The 20,306-nt window shown below is 37.0% G+C and overlaps 1 protein-coding gene across 3 annotated transcripts in view; it reads right to left on the bottom strand.

Annotated features, from left to right (window-relative positions):
• Positions 1-20,306, bottom strand: part of wwox (WW domain containing oxidoreductase) — a 278,900-nt gene that overhangs the window by 128,341 nt on the left and 130,253 nt on the right. Inside the window, exon 9 of one of the 3 annotated variants that reach the window (XM_016486576.1) lies at positions 9,391-9,797. The exons of the other annotated variants lie outside the window; for them this stretch is intronic. Coding sequence (XP_016342062.1) covers positions 9,645-9,797 — 153 coding nt within the window. The 3' untranslated portion in view covers positions 9,391-9,644. Of the gene's footprint in view, positions 1-9,390; positions 9,798-20,306 lie in introns of those variants that run through there. 3 annotated transcript variants of the gene reach the window in all.

Here is a 20,306-nt window from a genome sequence, read left to right as displayed (position 1 = left end):
GTATATGTATATATATATATATATATATTGTGGTCACAAAAGTAACAAGATACTAAAACTTCTTGATGTGTCCAAAGTACTTGAAAAGAAAAAGTATCAATTTCAAATAAGAAATTTGAATGCCGACTTAAATTTCACAAGTATTTTTTTTTGGTCATTATTGGACTTCGTCCATGATTTCCACTTGCTTTTACTGCATGAAGAAGAGCAACTTGGACATTCTGCAAAATAATTCCTTTTGTGTTCCACCAAAAAAGAAAAAAGAAAAAAAAGTCATAAGGATTTGGAAAGACAAATGACTTTCAGTTTTGGCAAAACTTTATTATTTGGGAGTCAAACCTTTTTTATTTTTTTTTACTAATAAATGCCTGTTATCAAAACTTCACATTGCTTCCTAATTTCAGGCATATTTCTCCTCCCATGTGTCCAGCGCAGATAGATGGCCTGAGCGCTTTATTTGGAAGTGCATTAGACTGATAATACACTTGTAGCCAATCACAGGGTTTAATATATGAGCTGCAGCATTCTCATTGGCAGCTCTTTGTGGAGTATAATGAAGAGAGTGTAGGCTGATGAATGCAGTGGTCTGGGGGTAAACGTCAGTTCTTTCATTAAGGGGACCTCCACCTCGCCCTGCCGTATAGAACCATGGCTCCTGCGATTAGACTGATGTATCCCGCAGACAATCACAGGTGAGATTTGCGAGGAAAAACACATTGTGCTCTGTTTAACCTGCATAAAACAACAACAGTGAGGTAGAAGACACCTGCGTTTGGTAAGTCTTGGTAAAGGCTCATGTATTTGGCTCATGTATGACCCCGGTAAATTAATAATTCATTATAAAATAGCTCTAGTCTGTGTCTCGTGCTTAAAAGAAAAAATTCATAATACAAAACAAACTATTGTAGCTATTTTTTGAAGTTCTATCTACCTTTGTTCATGCAAATAATAGAGAGAGGACAGGAAAACGACTGGGGTGACTTGAACTTGTGTCACATGATAGGCACCAAAGCTCAACCACATGGTCTCAACAAATAATAAAATAAATCAATAAAATATAAACAAATAAAAATAAACACATAAAAAAAATAAAAATAAAATAAGCTATCGATAATAATAATAACATAGATGATAACAACAGCAACAATTATTATTATTATTATTATACGTTTATGTTTAATTTAATATACCAATTAAAATGAAATACAGTTTATAAATACAATTATTTTAAAAATATTTAGTGAAAATAAAATATTTCCAAAAAAGATTCAATGCTTAAATTAAAGAGATATTATATTTATAAAATGTTTTTAAAATCATATTTTAAAATGTATTTGTATTATTATTATTATTATTATTATTATTATTATTATTATAGAGACAAAAATCAATTACTAAATTAACTAAAATGCTTGAACTTGTCACATGATAGGCACCAAAGCTCAACCACATGGTCTCAACAAATAATAAAATAAATCAATAAAATATAAACAAATAAAAATAAACACATAAAAAAAATAAAAATAAAATAAGCTATCGATAATAATAATAACATAGATGATAACAACAGCAACAATTATTATTATTATTATTATACGTTTATGTTTAATTTAATATACCAATTAAAATGAAATACAGTTTATAAATACAATTATTTTAAAAATATTTAGTGAAAATAAAATATTTCCAAAAAAGATTCAATGCTTAAATTAAAGAGATATTATATTTATAAAATGTTTTTAAAATCATATTTTAAAATGTATTTGTATTATTATTATTATTATTATTATTATTATTATTATAGAGACAAAAATCAATTACTAAATTAACTAAAATGCAATCAACTGATGTTCTTGACCATTTATTTAAGGATACTCATTTAATTTTAGCATGTAGGAAGTATTTTGTGTCATAATAATCAAATTATACTGTGAACCTATTGGACAGGGTGCATAAACGTGTGTGTGTGTGTGTTTGTGAGAGCCCTGAGCCGATGGGTATTAAGCAGATGAAGTCATACAGGAAATCAATGTAGTATTGAGAGCAGAAAAATGCAGTGCCTGAGGACAGGCATATGCAGCATTATAAATGAACGTGAGCATAGAGACAGTTTATAATGAGGGGTCAGGCAGAGCTGGGGAAATACTGCTGTGATTTTTCTTTACAGAGAAAAGGGCCATGAAACGGGCTTTGTGCATTACTTGGGCTGGATATCGTACATGTAGGCTGAAAACCCCTGACAGAGGAAGCAGATCTCCCACATTAGCATCGTAGCTCAATGCATTTTGAACTCAGTGCTCACTGCTAGGCCACCCTTCTGACAATTTGCATAATTTAATAAGAACCTTTAAATTAGCTAAGATAGCAGCACCGAACCCCACATTGTGTGAATGATTGTGCCTCTGAGTGTCTGTTGAGAGATTCTGAGCAAGCCTTGATGGTGTTTAGCGTCTCTCTCCGCCTGTTAATTGTTCACACTTGGCTGTGTTATTATGTTCTATTTCAGGAGAGATATGGCGAAAGGAAGTCCTTAATTATTCATTGTTCTCTCGCACAGCGGCTGAATGCCCAGAAATAGACCGAATCACACCTCTGTACCGCCACAACCAGCGTGACACAAATGACACAAACGCCCTACGCGGGACCATTTGAAGGGCAGCAAGTGGCGGTTCGGGACAGAGATAGAGAAGCCTACAGGAGACCTCTTCACATTCCTCTGGCCGCTTCCCAAGCCGCACACCACTGTCATTGAGAATTACCATCACACTCCAGAACGAGCAGGAAGCCATCGTAATCAAAAACAAGGATCAAGTCTACAGCTCCAATTCCCAAAGACCGCTGTCACTGTCGATACCGCTACATGACCCCCCTCCCAAAACGCATGCACACAAACATACGGGTTTTACATAATCCAGTCTGAATGTTCCCGCATCCCGCGGCTCATTGGAAAACCTGAAGTGGGATCAGACAAAGTGAATAACTGCAGCAAATTTACTTCCGGATTACCTGCGCGACAGGGAGATGTTCAGCCACTTAGCCTTTAAGTCAAGCAGATACTTTGCCGCTTTTTTGCACACACCAGCACTTTACTTTTCCACCTTTTGTTCAAGGGTAATGACATGATATAAACGTGGAAGAAAAACAACCACAAGTCAGAAAGAAAAAAGAACGAGAAAGAAAACACGCTGCTCTCTCTGAAGTTAATTGGTTCTCACTGGCCTTGTGTAAAGTGTGCGACGTTGAGAAGTCAAAGCTTACATTTTGGTCTGGCTCGTTCTTTGTTAAGTTAATGGCTAAATATTTAATGTTCAGGGGCTCTAAAGATTAAAGGTAACATGTTGTCAGTATCATTGGAGGAACTTCAAAGAGTGTAAATTATGCATTTCCTGTAGCGGTGGAAGAAGAAATCAAAGGACGTAATGAAGATTAAAGTTTGGAGGTCTACGTACGCACGCAAAAAGGAAAGGGGAGTGAGGTGTCTTGGTGTGGAAAGGTTAATCTATTTTGAGAGTGCTTTATCTTATTAGACCGCCACTGTTTTAATTCAATCTGTTCCGCTATTCGTATATGGACCAGGAGTTATGGAGACGAGGTTTACAAAGCAGGAAGTCAGGAGGCCATGAAATCACAGGAGCAATTAAAAGAACAACATGACTTTCACGAGCAATCCCGCGACGGACCGCCTGTGAATGTCAAGCTCCTAACAGTAGTTTTAATTAAAGCTGAATTGGAGTTGGGTTTAATTGTACCATTGTGTCAGACCCACTAAACTCAGAGCGAGGGGGAAGGATCGATGGCTAACCGTGTCTTTGAAGAGCTCAAAGGAACGGTGAATCATTGCTCTAATTGAGCACATTTAACATCTTCACTCTTGGATTTTGCAACAGTTTTCTGAAAGAAATTATGTGAAGGTCAAGGTGTATCAAAGCAGATCTGGTACACTTTTTAACAGTTGCTCAAATCTTTCCATTTTCTGTTCCTCACTCTCAGAAAGAAAATGGGAAAAAAGGGTACTCTGGGGCAGTACCCTTTCAAAACGTTCATATTTGTACCTCATTTAACCCTAAAGGGTGCATATAAATACCTTAAAGGTGCTTATTAGTACCTAAAATGTACATATCAGTACCTTAATGGAACATATTTGTGCCTTTCAAAAAGGTACCGCCCCAGTGACAGATTTCGTACATTTTTATCTGAGAGTGGAGAGATGTCACACAAAAGTACACATTTTTGAAGCCTTGGTATTTTTATTTACATTTTACCCTTAGTTTCCTAGTTTTTAGCAGCAATTGCCTTGGAAATCTTCAAATTCATTGATTCCCTTTAAATGGGAATGAATTACAACCACTATACATTTTCAAACAGACGTCTTAAAGTAATAATTCACCCAAAATGAACATTCCATCATCATTTGCTCAGAATTGCACCGGCTGCAGTTTGGATCCAGTCTTTGTGAAGATTTTGGACAACACTAACAACACTTGAAGACTCCATATGATGCCAACTTTGGATTGACATACAAAACAGCCAAATATTATCATTATATTGTAATTAAACCTACATGACAGTCATTCATCAGTGGAACACAAAATAATATATTTATAAAATGTCTGAAAGTCATTGAGGTCTAATGTTGTTTGGACTAACGTTGTTCAGACAACAGGCAAATTGTCGATTTTGAAAATATGTCATTTTGTATGCTCATATCCATTTCCAAATGCAAAGACACCTAGTTAGTGGACGGATAATGTATATTAAACGCACATCACGCAATTATCTTTCAATCACACCTCAAAAGAAAAAAAAGTCTCCCTCTTTCATATTCAAGTTCGTGTTTTGTCACCGGCCATGATTGCCATGACTACTCCTTATTGGCGTCTATCAATGATCCATAAAAAAGTCACCACCATTACCTCGGTGTCAAGTGGCCCTAATAGTCCGATTTCATTAGAGTCAATGGTAGTGAGCAGAGCCATTTGGAAAAGTCAGACAGTCACCAAGGCTCCATACAGCTGCAAATAGCAAGCTGGAATTGCACTGCAAATGGTTCCACTCACAGGACATAATAGTCAGTATGGCCGATTTGACCTAACATGAAACTCCTGCCTGCGCTCGACAACCTATACCACAATCGGTGAATTATTCCGTCTCGTTTTGATGATGTCATTCCCAAAGTGCTCTCAGCGGAATACATCCTGTCCTGTCTTGCTCTGCAAGTTTATGAGGTCATCCTCAGGTAGGACACACAGCAGCAATGGGAAATGTGGAAATCACCTTGGCGTTTTATTGCGATGGAGCGTCTGTTAAGCCAAATGGCATTTAGGTACAACTGAAAAGTCCGCTTTTAAGAAACAATGGATTTTTATACTGGATGAATTCCTGGATTGGAAGAAAGAATATCGGCATCATCATTCATCCGCAAACGTCATTAATTAAATGAGGAAACATCATATTACAATTGTCTTTTACGGCACACAGTAAATATTGACAAATCCCTGTCTGTTGTTTATCTGTTGTTTATCCTATTGATCATAATGTGTTTGAATGTCGATGAGCTGTGTACGAGTGTGTGACGAGCTGTAAGAACATCTTTGTGTTAGTATACATAAGGGTTTTTGTGTCATGTCATGATTATGAAGGTGTCATGTCAGTCTTATGCACACCCCTTCAAGTAAAGTGTTACCGGTTTTTGTAATAGGCAGCGTTTGGGGGTGAATTTTTCTCACGACTAGGAAAATGTCCTGTATATATTTATGTCACCTCAGAAATACATCCAGCAATTTAAAATCAAATTAATTATATGATGTGCCGATTAATTAATCAAATTATTCGCACATCAATTTTGAATATGAAACTAAAACTGAAATTTGTGAAATTGTGCAAAACAGACAATATTGTGTCAAAAAACTGATCAATATTAACTTTACATTTACTGAACATTTGCAATTGTTGCTGATATTCGTAAAAATAAATAAACTTATCTCGCTCGAGTGATATTGCTGAACCAGCAATTTTTTGCCCTCATTTTAAGGGCACATAACTACATCACACAGTCAGTCATCATCCTGCATCATGTTTGTCAGCAACTGCATGCAATGAAAGACGACGTACAGGTAATAATTTTAATGTGTTATTTTTCCAACAATAAACTGCATCAAATTAATATGTTACATCAATAGCCCTAAATAAAACATTAGCTTATCTTGTTTAGTACAAACATTTTGTCACTTCACCTGGCATTAAGTTAATTTTGGACTCAGTGCATGTTGATTTCATATAACTTCTGCTTCTTTTTTTAATTCACCTATGCTTTTTGTCCTTTAATTCCCAGTAACTAATAAGCAAACTCGCTAAAGAGAAAGACAAACTGACATGTTGCGTTTTGAAAGAGGGGTAACATGTAAAGGCAAAGGAAAATAAAGATGTAAGAGTGTTGTGGAGTGCTTTAAAAGGGGCAATATGTCCTACGGTAGAAGCTTTCCCCTCCACCCCATCCCTTTAAATCTAACTCAGTGCAGATTATTTCTATGCAAATGCTTGCAGGCGCTGAATTAAATCCAAAACACAGTTTGTAAAAATCGATTCCTCTGCAACCTACACAAGTCTGCAGCCAGGCGACATGCCACGGCCATAAATATTCATCTTTTATTTACTGTGTGCTGAATGAAGCAATGGATTTGGCAAAATAGGGATAAGGAGGAAGGGTGTGTGCGCGCACGTGTTTGGGAGAGAAAGACTGAAAGACAGAGATGTGGAAGTCATGAGATTATTTGAGACTCTTCAAGCCTTGTCAAGAGTAATAGATTACTAGAATATCATTCTGTCCATCTTGGGTGATATTAGATGATGGATCATGCGTTTGTTTATTTGTTTTTAGTAAATCACATTTCAACCCCAGCACATGTATATTTTTTACCATCTGTAAATTAAATATTAACCTTAATATTATTTAATTTAAAAAAATATATATGAATTTACACACACAAAAACAAAAAACTTTTTAAATTATTAATTTTAAATTAGATTAAATTCTTTATTTTTTATATTAATTTTATTCATGATTAATTTAGCTAATAGTATTTATAATATTTTATTTTACATTTACATATATAATAATAATAACAATAATAATAATAATAATAATTGCATATATAGTTTTTCATTTTCTTTAGGCAAGATATAATTTCTTGTCTCTTTTGATTTGGGTTCATATGCACGGTTTGTTCTTTATTAATTTAGCTAATATTATTTTTAATATTATTGTAGTTAATCATTTTAAATCTATATTTGATTACACTCCTTCACTGATACTGAAAAAAAAGAATAATCACCACCCAATAAATCGTATGTACTTTGTAGTTATCTGTGTGATGTGGTGGGAAGGCAAAGACATGCTCTTTTTCTATGACTGCTTAAGAGACTGAGCATGCTAGACATTAAATGTATTTAAATATTCAGTATGATTAGACAGATGATTAAATTATTTGAGAGACGAGCTCGCATGTGCAGCAGAAATGTGAACAGTCCATGGCTGTTTAAAGATGCATCAAACATGATCTTAAATTAACGCAACTGTCAAAGCACGCTATTTTTTTTATGGAAAGTAGAAGCATTTGCAAAAATAAGTGTGTGGGTGTGTGTGGGTGTGTGTGTGTGTGCAAGAAAGAGCACAGCATTACAAGAAAGATATGAGGTAGTGTTTGCATGTTACTCATTACTAATAAAGTAGATATACATACCAATAAAACAGGCTGCCATCAAGCCCTATAATTATAAAAAGACATGAACAAACAAACAAACAAAAATCAAACCTTTAATGACAACAATCATTTAGTTAATCCTTTGGCTGGTTTCTGAAAATAGCTTGGTTTAAAAAAAAAAAAAAACGAATAAATAATAACAGATTGGTTTTGTGCAGGTGCGTGTTAAGCAGCCAAAAAGTGCAGATGTTGTGAATTAAGCAGTCGCTCAAAGGAAAGCACCTGCGTAAGCATCCACACTCTCAAATGTTGCATCATTTGTGTCCACAACAAAGGTTGTTAAAGCACTTCTTTAAATGCTAAAGTGTACACATGCGTGCACAATGACGACGCCACGCTCGAGTTGGCAAGCAGGTCAGGCGCTCAGGTAGAAAGATGAACGACAGTCTGGGAACTCGACAGAATTGAAGAGCGCAAGGTGTGCACGGGATAGAGAGGTTCAGCGCAAAATATATGTCAAAGCATCACGCGACTGCAGGACTGGGGCTCCCAGATACCGGCCTGCGTGGTGTCAAAAGATCCTTAAACAAGAAAATCGTAATAAACAGACTGCCTTAATATTAAATTCAATCAATTTACACCGGGAAAAAGAAGGAAAATTACAATCTATGCACTTCCAAGAATATACCAAAGGCAAATCTTTATTGGCTTATTTTCAACACCAAAGCACTTTAAATAGTTACATATAATTATTAATATACAGTGGGTTTTATTCAACTTTTCTCTCACTCAATGCAGATCATATAATTAGTATTTTAAATTATTAAATTAGAAAAATCCTTTTACTAGTGGTCTAAGACTTTTCTTACTTTTCATTCTGTATTGATGTTTTTTAAAAATATATATTTAAAATGATAGTTCTAAAAAAATGCACATGCTTTGTAAATTAATAATGGAATATGATACTTCCTTACCATCAATCTTGCACTTACGTTCAACAATTGTGATAAATAAACCAACAGAGTGAAACAAAGTATCGACGGAACAATTCAAGAATCTGTTTTCATAATCATGATCCGGCGGAACTGAAAAGACAGAATTCTATAGGAAGAGGAAACGCACCGCATGGGCCGGGCGGCACAATAGACTATGTTTGTCATTTGCATTTGTATTGTACGAACATTGAGAGGAAATAGAAATAAAGCCCATGGTGCTATAAAAGGATTTGCGTGTGGCGGAGGGGGGCATTCTGGGTAAACTGTGAACATTGTGTACATGTTACAGAAAAGTAATAAGTTATGCAAATCTTTCCTTGCCTTTCTTTGACACAAACATCCCTATTCTAACTTCTTCCACACAATAAATTGATTTCCGCTTGTTTGGTTGAAGGTAGCTCTACGAAGGAACAGGAAAGTGCTATATTTTCTAAATTTGATATTAAACGCACTCACTCTCCATACATACACTAGACAGCTGCCTTCTCTTATCCTCTTTTCCCCCATTTCTGTCTTTGCACAAAGGAGAAAGCACATTTTTTAATTCATTTGTCTTTCATTCAGTGCGTTTTTGCGTGTGGTTCTGGGTTCAAAGGTGATGACAGCTTTGACAGCTATACCTGTCAGTCTAAAGCGAGGCCAGATAACCTTCTGTCCTAACAGAGCACTTTCAATAGTCTTCTATTTTCCCTCTCTACACACACACACCCATTATTCTGTAGATGGGGGAAAAAAATCCTATCCTATCTTCCATTTACTCCCGCTTTGCCTCAATCTCAAACACATGAATAGCAATTAAATTGATTATTTTTACCCTTTTCCCTGTTTTTTTTTTTTTTTTTTTAAGTCGGTGATGGTTTGGAGCCCAATCTACCTTTGGTTTGTGGGCATCCTATCTCAGAGACAAGACCTCAAAGAGCAGCTAAAAGGATCTTTATCAGACAGTGAATTAACACTTAGTCTTCCATTCGGTAGGTGTATCCAGCCAATATAGGGGAGAGAGAAAAAGACAGGAAAAAATGCACCAGGAAGGGGGCACCTTGAGAATGAAGAGAGGACCTTGCAGCTTAGCGCAGGAGAACCCTAGTGCTGACCTAGCACTCTTCAGAGAGAGAGAGGGAGAGGGAGAGAGAGATAACAATCACACATTGGCACTGGACTGAACAATTACCTGCTAAGTAAAGGTCATTTGCGTCAGTGTAGCAGCAATACAGGGGAAGAGACACCACTGGTATTTACTGACATGCTGCATGATATCAGGTAAGAGGAGGGAACTCAAGACAATTAGGTAGACAAAATAATGAGGACTCATAAGTCATTTTAAAGTTCTAGAATAGAATCCTATATTTTTTTACCACTAAATAGCATTTGATTATACGTTTTATGGTAAAAAAGCTATTGATTTCATTTTAGCATATTAAACATTTCTGACCAATGAAAAAACAGTGGAGTGTTCGGAAAAGCGGATTAAAATGTTCCCCGAACCCATTTCTTAAATTTCATTTGGTGTTGCAATTTACATTTGAGTACAACTGAAACAGCAAAGAAATTAGATTGGCACATTTTGGTATGAAAAAGTTGAAAATGATAAGACGACATTGATAAACTGCAGATAGAAAATCCACTAGCACTGTTTAAGTTTCTTGACTGGGAACATTTTGGATTTAATGTAAACTACAACAACAGTGGAAAACATGATTAAAACTATTGCTGATTTTCGCAAATTGCTTGGCATGTCTGGCATATGTTTATGGCAGGGGTATCCAGTCATGTTCCTGGAGGGCCACTATCCTGCAGAATTTACCTAAACCAGCTAACCAAATTCTTCAGGATTAGGAGAAACTCCCAAGCAAGTTTGTTTGAGCAGGTTGGAGCTTTGCAGGACATTAGCCCTTCAGGAACAATATTGGACATCCCTTGCTTATGGCAATGGGACAACCATGTTAAACCATTTGCACCAACATACAGAAGGCAACCAAACTGCACATAAATCGTGATACGAACCGAACCGTGAGAAATTGTACCCCTTTAAACAATATCCAAGAAATATGAGCTCCAGAGGCACACGCAACTGTAAAAACATATATCTTTTCATCTCTAATTGCTTTGCACTTTAGCCATTCCCAAATCCCTGAATTACGGAGCAGTCTGTGCACCACCTCAGCCACGCACACACAAATACACGCATACACAGTAACAAACAATTTTTTTCTCCCGACAGCATGCCCCATTAATCTTCTTGTAGGTCCCATCCTCAGTGGGGTTAACCCAGGTGAGGGAGGGGCAGCTGGGGCAAGAGTTAAGGCAAGACCCAGGTTTGATACAGGCTTCCCGGCGCATTAGCCAGTGAGCTGGAGGAGAATGGAGAGGCCTGGTGGGGGCCAGGGGGAGATCAGAGCTTTGGGCTGGACAGAGCCATGCTGACCTGGGGGTCTAAATTAAGAGCCAGGAGAGGAGCGCTTGATTTCACATCCCCTCAATGACACGCCTGACAGGATGATGTAAGAGGGAGTAAATGTGAGAGGCTCACCTTTAAGTCTGCCCTGTAACCAACGGACCACAGCAGAGGAGAGAGAAAGACAAAAGCTGTGTTTGAACACACACACACATACTACTCATATTACTTTTCAAAGCAATGCAGTATGCAGTATAAACACAGTATGCAGATTTTCTGCATGTATGAGATACCCGTTTGACCTTAAAGTTGTCTCAAGCAAACAACCAAAGCTCAGTTACTATTGTCCACAATTCAATAAGTCCATTTTCAGTTTGAACTTAAAAAATGGCAAGCAAGTGGGAATGTATGGGCACACAGAGAATCCACTTTTATTGAAGGTTCAGGCCTTCAACCAAGTGACTTCATTTGGCCTAATCTTTATTAGTGATTACATCCGTTGAAGGACTGGATGGGACTGTGACTGGGCAGCAAGGTGGTCACAGGTCTGAAGTGATCACCACTGGGCAGTCAAGTCTTGCACATCCCAATATTCTTGCCATATTTGGCACTATGGTTGAATGATAGGATGTAGACAAGATCTGCAATTGAAAACAGGGCAACCTTGAGCGAAGCTTGGCACCTTGCATATGGAACGAAAACAAGTAGTTGGAGCACTGCATATACAGTGGCACTCTCCCAATCGCTGAAATTCATGTGAACAGCATGGATATAATAAGTGTATGAAAAAAATGAATGTTTAGTGGTAGTTCTACATGTTCAACAATGAGATCAAATTGGCTAATCCTTGACCAGCTTATTGTGGAAGACTTGTACCTATCCAATGCTGCACAGAGATCCGAATAAATGTTGTCTGATTTGGTCAAGTAGTCTGTAGTAGGCGGATCTTTAAGGTGCAATGACATTTACCTTTGGCTTTGCAAAATTTAGTGGGCAAATTCCGTTCATTTCAATAGGAATTTGTGCAATTGAAAGTTTCACACGAAAAAGTTCCCCACACAGATTTCACTCATTTTCAAGTTGGTCATGCAAGTTCACTATGATGACTAGCAGAAAGCTGCTTAGTTTGAAAGTGACTTTTCATACATTGCTGCAATAATGACAACGAAAAATGGACTGGTTTTTTTTGCCTACAAAATTCTGCCTACATTTCACAAGTATGACCGTAACATTAGGGTGTGAAAGAGGCCAAATTTTCTGGAAAAAACACAGGTTATCAAGTGTAAGCTGTATCAGCTGCTGAAGGAGTCATTGCCTGGGCATCTTTGCAAAGAACACCAGATGCATCAACATAGCATTGCACCAGATCTGTACATTTCCTAGAGTCACTGGTCAGGCCCCATAGACTACAGCTGCAATGGCTCTACAATAGCTTCTAAAAGAACAAGGTCCTATTTGCTGGAAGAATGAGCAAATGGATTGTCTTTGCAAAGCCTGGTTCACCTCACTATTCTAGCCATTGGCAGAATCAATTCCTACTGACTGGCTTGCAAGAGGGACCTGCCATCATCCAAATCATAATGGGCATAATTCAAAACAAGTCCCCACAATCAGTTCAGTTACATCAGCCTAATAAAATTCACCACAGAGGCTAGTAGGACTGTCTTCTACTTCTTGATAGTTCTGCACAGACTACCAAGGCAAGAGTCATCTTTATGAAGAATGATACTCAGGGTTCCAGAAGGCGAGAGGACTAATAAATCCTCCCCAGGAGGACAAGGGTGATGCAGTCAAGAAATTTCCCTGGCATCTGACAAAGAGTGAGATGTGTGCTTTCCTTGAGTTGGTCAGCTATTACAGATGTTAACTTTAACCCTCACAGACCTGACAAGAAAAGAACAGCTTGAAATGGATCAATGGAGAAGTGTTTGCCTATAGAGGCATTAACACACTGCCCTATATGGGCAAATAGACACATTGGAGGCAGTAGTCAAAACTGTCTTTTTCCACATACTCCAGGATGAAGAGCTTTCAGACATATATTAGCTGTAAAACCTACCCTGCTGAACATAGATATGCAGTGTTGGGAAGGTTCAACAAATGGCAACAAAGATTGATTCCAAAGGATGATCCTCCTCCCCCATCGTTTTTACCTTCACAGATCTCTACCAAGTCAATAATACCTGGTAGGGAGACTGTCATAGGTAAACTGGGTACAGTGACAATTAGGTCAAGTGCGAGAAGGCATGGTTGAGAAACTGTCAACACCTGTTCACTTACCTCCACACTTCCACATCACCCATTAATGACCAGCATTAGAGCACCTACAAAATAAAGAATCCTCTCGTTCCAGTGCACATGTTCCACTCCCAATCTTCTGTAGCTGTGTTTTCCAACCCTGGTCCTGGAGTACCCCTATCAATACAATTTTTGGATAGTCACGTTTCCACCGAAATTACCCGGCACAATTGTACCAGGAACTTTTTTCCCCAGGATTCCAAGAACCTTTTTCCCCAAGGACCCCCCCCCCCCCCCGACCTGTTGCTGTCTGCGTTTTCATTGCGGTCTAAATTACCAAGAAGAATAGGTAAATAGTCTGGTGACGTAGATCTGCGCGCATTTCGATACCAAGTACACAAATTTCGGACTTGAATCCTCGGTAGTTCGGACTTCGCCTCAGGAGTGCGAACTGCTGCGGACAGGAGGACGCAAATCCGATAATTCTGCAAACAGCAGCGTACTTGATAACATCAGTCAGCTCACCTTGGCTACTGCAATTTTCCTCACTGTATTTACAATAAGACAAAATATATCAAACACCACTGCCCCTTTTCGTTTTCATTTAAACATATTAATAGCCGCAGAAATGTTCAGGGAACGTACATGGCCTACATTACAATGAAACGAAATATTATATCAAACATTGCCTGTTTTCATTTTAATTTTAACATATTAATAGATTAATAGAATAAAGACCAAAGATTACCTGATAAGATTTACCCAAAACTAATTATATCTTCTATTTATCCACTACAGAGACATCAGAGCCAGCGGCAAATGTCAGAAGGACTAGCCGAGTTGAAGCTGCTCTCGTCGGGATACATGAGCACTGAGCGACGGCTGATCGCGTGGAGCTCCTGTCTCCGAAATCGGCGAAGCACATTTTCAAATAGGCGCTGTTTTTATAAATAAACCGCAGATTTGAGTTTTAAACAAATACATTCTCGCCTGAAAAACTACAATTCATGACACAATAACAATAATATAAAAAAATTTTTTTTTTAAATGCAAATGGTGGTTGAAATATAATGCTGCGTGAACTCAACCAATCAGCATGTTCAGCGCTCAAGTCCCACCCCCGAAAGTTCCGGACCTTTGAAAAAGTACTACCTCGCGAGCAGGGACTTTCTGAGGGGCAATTTTTTACCCGGAACTTTATTTAGATCCTGGTTCCTGCGGTGGAAACACACCGAGTACCAGCCCAAAGTCCCTAATTCCTGGGTAAAGTTCCAGCGGTGGATTAGAATGAACTCATCAGCTCATTGGTAGATACTCCAAAACCAGAAATGGTGTGTCAGAACAAATGACATCCAAATTATGGAGTTATTCCATAACCATGGTTCGGAAACCCTACTCACACACTTACTTTATAAAAGGTCCTTTAAGGTACTACTTTCTAAAAAGTTTTTCAAGCTTTATCCTTCGGCCACACTGTGCTCACAGTAATAAGTCATGAGATTTTCGGGATGAACTGGATATATGAGCCAACAACAAAATAATGGAAATAGAATAGTGCCTTGCATCTAATATTTTTCAGTGTTTTGTCTAAAGTTGTCACAGTTAAATCTTGTATTCAATGCTTTTTCTGTATTGCCCTATTCAGCTCTTCAGATGACCTCACTTCCAGAGAAACCACCAGACGGAGAGAGAGAAATAGAGTAAGAGAGAGACAGAGGGGTGAATGAACAAGAAAACGTCCCCCAGGTAGCTTCGTCTTTCACGCCTTGCTTCTCTCTTGCAACTCCGAACAACGAGTGTCTGTGTTTTATTTTGTCCTCCGTCTTTCATCCGTTGTTCAAAGCCTTTCTTCAGTTGCCCCCAATCTCATTCATCCTTCAGCTATTTAGTTTGCCTCTACATGTAAAAAGACCTTCTTCTCTCTTCCCACTTTCTTTTTTCCCCTGTCTTTCTCTGTCATATTCATATGAATGACATATTCTACTTATGAAGCAGTCAAGAAAAAAGGAACAAACATTTGGTGGGACGCTTTGATGTTGCCTTTTTAAAATATTAGAGGCACAATATTCTTTTTATTTACTTGTGTGTATTTGTTTATTTTTGTGAGCACTTAGACCAGGGTTCCTCAAATCCGGGCCTGGAGAGTTTAGCTCAAACCCTGATCAAACTCAACTACCTGTAAATTTCTAGACATTCTATAGACCTTTATCAGCTTGCTCAGATGCCTTTGATTAGAGTTAGAGCTAATCTTTGCAGGGCACTGGTACTCCAGGGATTTGAGGAACCCTGATTTAGACCCTGTCGACACAACAATGGAAAGACAAGTGCATAGTTTCATTATTCGTTTTTTTTTTTTTTACACAAATTATACTTCTTTTTATTTTTTTTTTAGCTTTTCATAGCCTATTTTGAACCTTATTCGTGGAAAGTGCCTGGGACATGAACTTCTCCTCTTGCAGAGAAAGAGAAAATAACAGAGGGGTCAAGTCCATTTAGACCGGTAATTGAAGCAGAACAAAATTGCTTGAGTTCACATCATTTCTTGTCTTTCTCTTCCTATATTTCTCTCTCTCCGTCTCTCTCGCTCAAGTGCTGACATTGACTAGCACACTGCAGCCCAGCAGTAAATAATTGATGTTTGCGGGAGGCCGAGTCTATAGGTTACCAGTACTGCAGTGAACCCCACAGAGCAAATGTGCAGTTTGGAAAGAGTGTTACGAAGTGTGGGAAAGAGCGCTCAGAGATGCTGGAGTGTGTGTACTCTATCACCTGATCAAACGCAGCGTCCCACTGTGGTGCATGCCATCCACAGAGAGAGAGATTGAGTAGAGTTTCAGAGGTGCTTTTTCTATTTTCCCACAATTGTTATACACTGAATTCCACTTCTGAATCCATGCACTCCTCCCTTTCAGCCTTACTATAAATTTCTCAGCACAATAATATTATCATAAAAATAGCCTATACGGTGACCATTTTTGGAGACGGTAATCAAACTCTACCATGGTATACGGTGGAATGTATGCCATTTTTTGCTTGTTCTAAAAATTCCACTCGACTTTTGTTAAATGTGTTTTTTTTAACCTTAAACCGCATAAACACATTTCATTACACCAAATACACAAAATAATGTTCTTTTTAGCAGCATCATATGACCCCTTTAAATATTGTTAAATATAGATTTTTCAGTGTCTTTTTAAGACATTTAAAAGTCTCTACTCATATTGTAGATTAAATCAGCTGCTTGTAGCCTGAATTAAATTTATTGTCATAAGGACTTGAGGATAAAAACACATTTTTGATATTATACCATCTAATAAAATATCACATTAACCTTAGTAACACTACTCAGTTCTGCCTGACACAGAAGGGAAATCCATCATCTGCTTATTAGATCCATGCACACTCTTACACATTTACATAACACGTACACATAAAAACAAATCATACACTTTTAATAAAAGGCTATTTATAATTAATGCAATATATTAATTCTATATATTTTCTTTATAAAACTTCAAATATTAATTGCAAATCTGTTTAATCTTTTATTTAAATATATCAAAATATATTTTATTTTAACCATATATTTACAGTATGAATCATTTACATTTAAAAAAAAATATATATATTTAGTGACAATTTTGTCCCAAAAGAATTACCAACTAAACTTAAACATATGCATAAAAGTACCTATTCATACACACAAAATCACTGATGATCCTCAAGATCCAATGACATAAAAAAGATCAAGGTATTCAAGTTTTCAGCTCGAAAAGCTACCAAAAAGCTCTCGAAATGGACAAACAAGCCCTTTTAAATAAACACCAGCAATTCTTTATATCCCCTACGCGGCATACAAGAGAGATACTTTTAACACGTAAATGCGCACACGCACGCTAAAGTGCACTTCCTCCCCAGTGCATATGATGTTTGAAGAATCAAATCCTGCTCATTATAGCATGTGTATGTGTCTAAGACCAGGGATATCCTCTCTCCCTAAACGCGCCTCGCCAATCGCATTGACTGCAGCGCTCATGTCTTATGCATGAGAGTATGTCTGCGGACAACTGCGGAACCGCACACACTTTCATATTCTAATGCGATGAGAGGAGGGGGGAAATGCATTTTGAAAAGCCCTGGTATTACAGGGCAGTGGGCTCAACACGACCCGAAATGTAATCGTGCCGGTCCGCCGTCCAGCGCTGCATTAAAAAAACAACATACATACAAAACAGCGAGAGGAAAAAGAGGCGGAGAAACACGGCAGGCTTTGCGTGGGATAAAGTGTGCTGAGGACAGCAATAAACTAAAGCTGTGGAGACTTTCGCAGAGAGGGAGAGAAATGAAATAATTTCAGGAATTGATTTCTGAAATCAAATGTCTGTTCTATGCAGATCTTCCGCTTCTGTGAATCTCAACACTTTATTTGTCTTGTGAAGCATCAAAGCCTCATCAGTAAGGCACCAAAAACACCAACTAGGAATGTGTTCCTTTTCATTAGTATATATACTACTGGATATTGTTTAGTATGACCATTAAAATGAACTGTAAATAAAAACAGAAACAAAATTCAAGTTGTAGCAGATTAATTTCATAACAAGCGATGTTTGGTTCATTATATTTATTTCAGCTCACAAAACTATTCCAAAAGATTTGTTCACAAATCGGACTGGTTTTAAAGTTTTGACTGAATGATTTAGTTGCAGTGATTAATGGAGGGAAAGACTGTCAGTGAATTAGACTTTAAATTTCAGGCTTTTCATCACACAAAGTTATCATAAGACATCAGAAGACTTGGAATACAGAAACGGACCACTTTCATGACACTGTTATGCTACTTTGGCTTCTTTTTTAAAGCTTGAAAGCTCCTGTTCCCATTCATTGCAACTGCATGGAAAAGAGCGACCAATAGGACTTCAAAATTTCTCCTTTTATAGTCCATGGACTAGACAAAGTAAAAGGTTTGGGAAAACATGAGGGATAGTACATAGTGAAAAAATTAAGAGCTTCTATTGGCATTTTTAATTATGGTAGCTCAATAAATTTGACTGTTAATGTTAATTTAAGAACAGTCTATCTAAAATATTTATATACAACATAAACCCAAAACCAACCAAACCAAAAATTGCCTGGACTGATCATGAAGAAGTGGAATCTCAGTCTACACCGGTTAGATCGCTGTCTCAAGACAAACACCTCCAGGGCTGAGCGTGAAATCCAGTTCTTAAACCCTTCTGCCTGCGCAAAAGCAACAGCACAGAGAGGAAACAATGCTTCAAAACAAGAAACCCGTTTTAATCCTGCACTTTCATCATTTCATTAATGCATCAGGCAATTGAAAAATTACACTCTTGACTATGGTTTATTTCAGCAGCTAGAGGAGGAAAAATGAATGAAGACGACAAAGAAGATTATAAACGAATAACAATGCCTCCTTTGGCCCGCTGCTGGAGAAGGGAAAAAAAGGTAATATTTTGTTTGCATTTTAGACGGAAACGAAAAATTGAATTTTCCTTTTAATACTAGGATTATACAAACATGGAAGAAAGCTTGAATAAATATTCTAAATGCAAATGGATTTTTTTGCATTCGACATACAGTGTATATTATCTCTCTATTTTATTTATTAATGCAAACAGGGGTTCCAGCCACAACATGTCTTTTTACAATAAAGGAATAAATGCAGTGATTTACATTACATTAACATGCCATCAAAACCAAAACAACACAGCCCAAATCACTTTTCATCAGTTCGTTGAGGTGAAGGCATCTGGCATCAAACAAAATATCTATAAATGTACATTCCAGTTTTGTCTGCTTCAATATAACCAAACAATAACAAAGCAATAAATATACCCGAGGGAAATAAATAAATGTATTTACATAACAATAGTAAACTAACAATACAGTGTTAATTGAAAAATAAAATAAAATAAAATAAAATAAAAACTATACATTTCTCAGTGAGTACTACTAATGCTTGTGGTTCTATGACGTTCTCTGGAGATTTATATACAAGAGAAAATCCCTGCATCAAAGAACCATTTACTTTTCCTGAAAACACTTTGCGTCCTGCAGCAGGTATGAAAACAAAAGGCAGAGAGATGGAAAAACAGACAGGAGGAGATCATGGAGTCGTTTATTTCTCATGTTCTACGCTTAACAGCACCTTATACACAGATATATTAATAAAGTATTATGCACAATAACAGTTTTATGGATTTTAAATGGCCATCATTTACAAACATACAGCGCAACTATCACATGGAAGAGGAATTTTATAACCCTTTAATGTAAGTCTTTCTCTCTTTTAGCTCATTCATCCGAGCGCAGCTGAAACGCACTGGAGATGTTTTATTGATGGAGATGAAGGATAGATTAAAATGGGCATTACCCAAACCAGCAAGAAACGTCTTTAATGATCAATCAAACATAGCAAAACAAAAGTAATTTCTGCATTCTTCAAGAGTGTGACCATTCAAGAGACGATCCAAATGAAAGTTTGTTCTGAGTTTCTTTTGTTGAATAAGCAAGTATTGTTGCAAATGACAAATAAAGTGTATCAACAAACACACTTTTGTTTGGAAATGTCACTTTAGCAATGTTTATCTGGCACCACCAAAATATCTAATGTTGTATTCAACTTGTTTCAGAGGATTATTATTTTACTATTTTTTCATTATTTTACCCAAGGCTAAACTTTATTGATTTATTTAGTTAGTTAGTTAGTTAGTTAGCTAGTTAGTTAGTTACAATGTCTGATCAGCTTTTTTTTTTTCATTTAAACAAAAGAAAAAACAAAAAATAAACAATACAAGTAAGTTGTGAAAATTAACTCAATTATCTCAATTGCATATCAATATTGTAATATTCAGTAGCATTTATTGATATTTTTTGTTCAGTAAAACATAAATAATAAATAACACACACACATATACACACATATACATACATACATACATATATATATATATATAT

This window comes from Sinocyclocheilus anshuiensis, unplaced genomic scaffold (genome assembly GCF_001515605.1).
Source record: "Sinocyclocheilus anshuiensis isolate Anshui unplaced genomic scaffold, SAMN03320099.WGS_v1.1 scaffold669, whole genome shotgun sequence".
NCBI lineage: Eukaryota > Metazoa > Chordata > Actinopteri > Cypriniformes > Cyprinidae > Sinocyclocheilus > Sinocyclocheilus anshuiensis.
The sequence above is the reverse complement of the archived record's forward strand: the minus strand, read 5'-3'. Positions and strand labels throughout refer to the sequence as shown.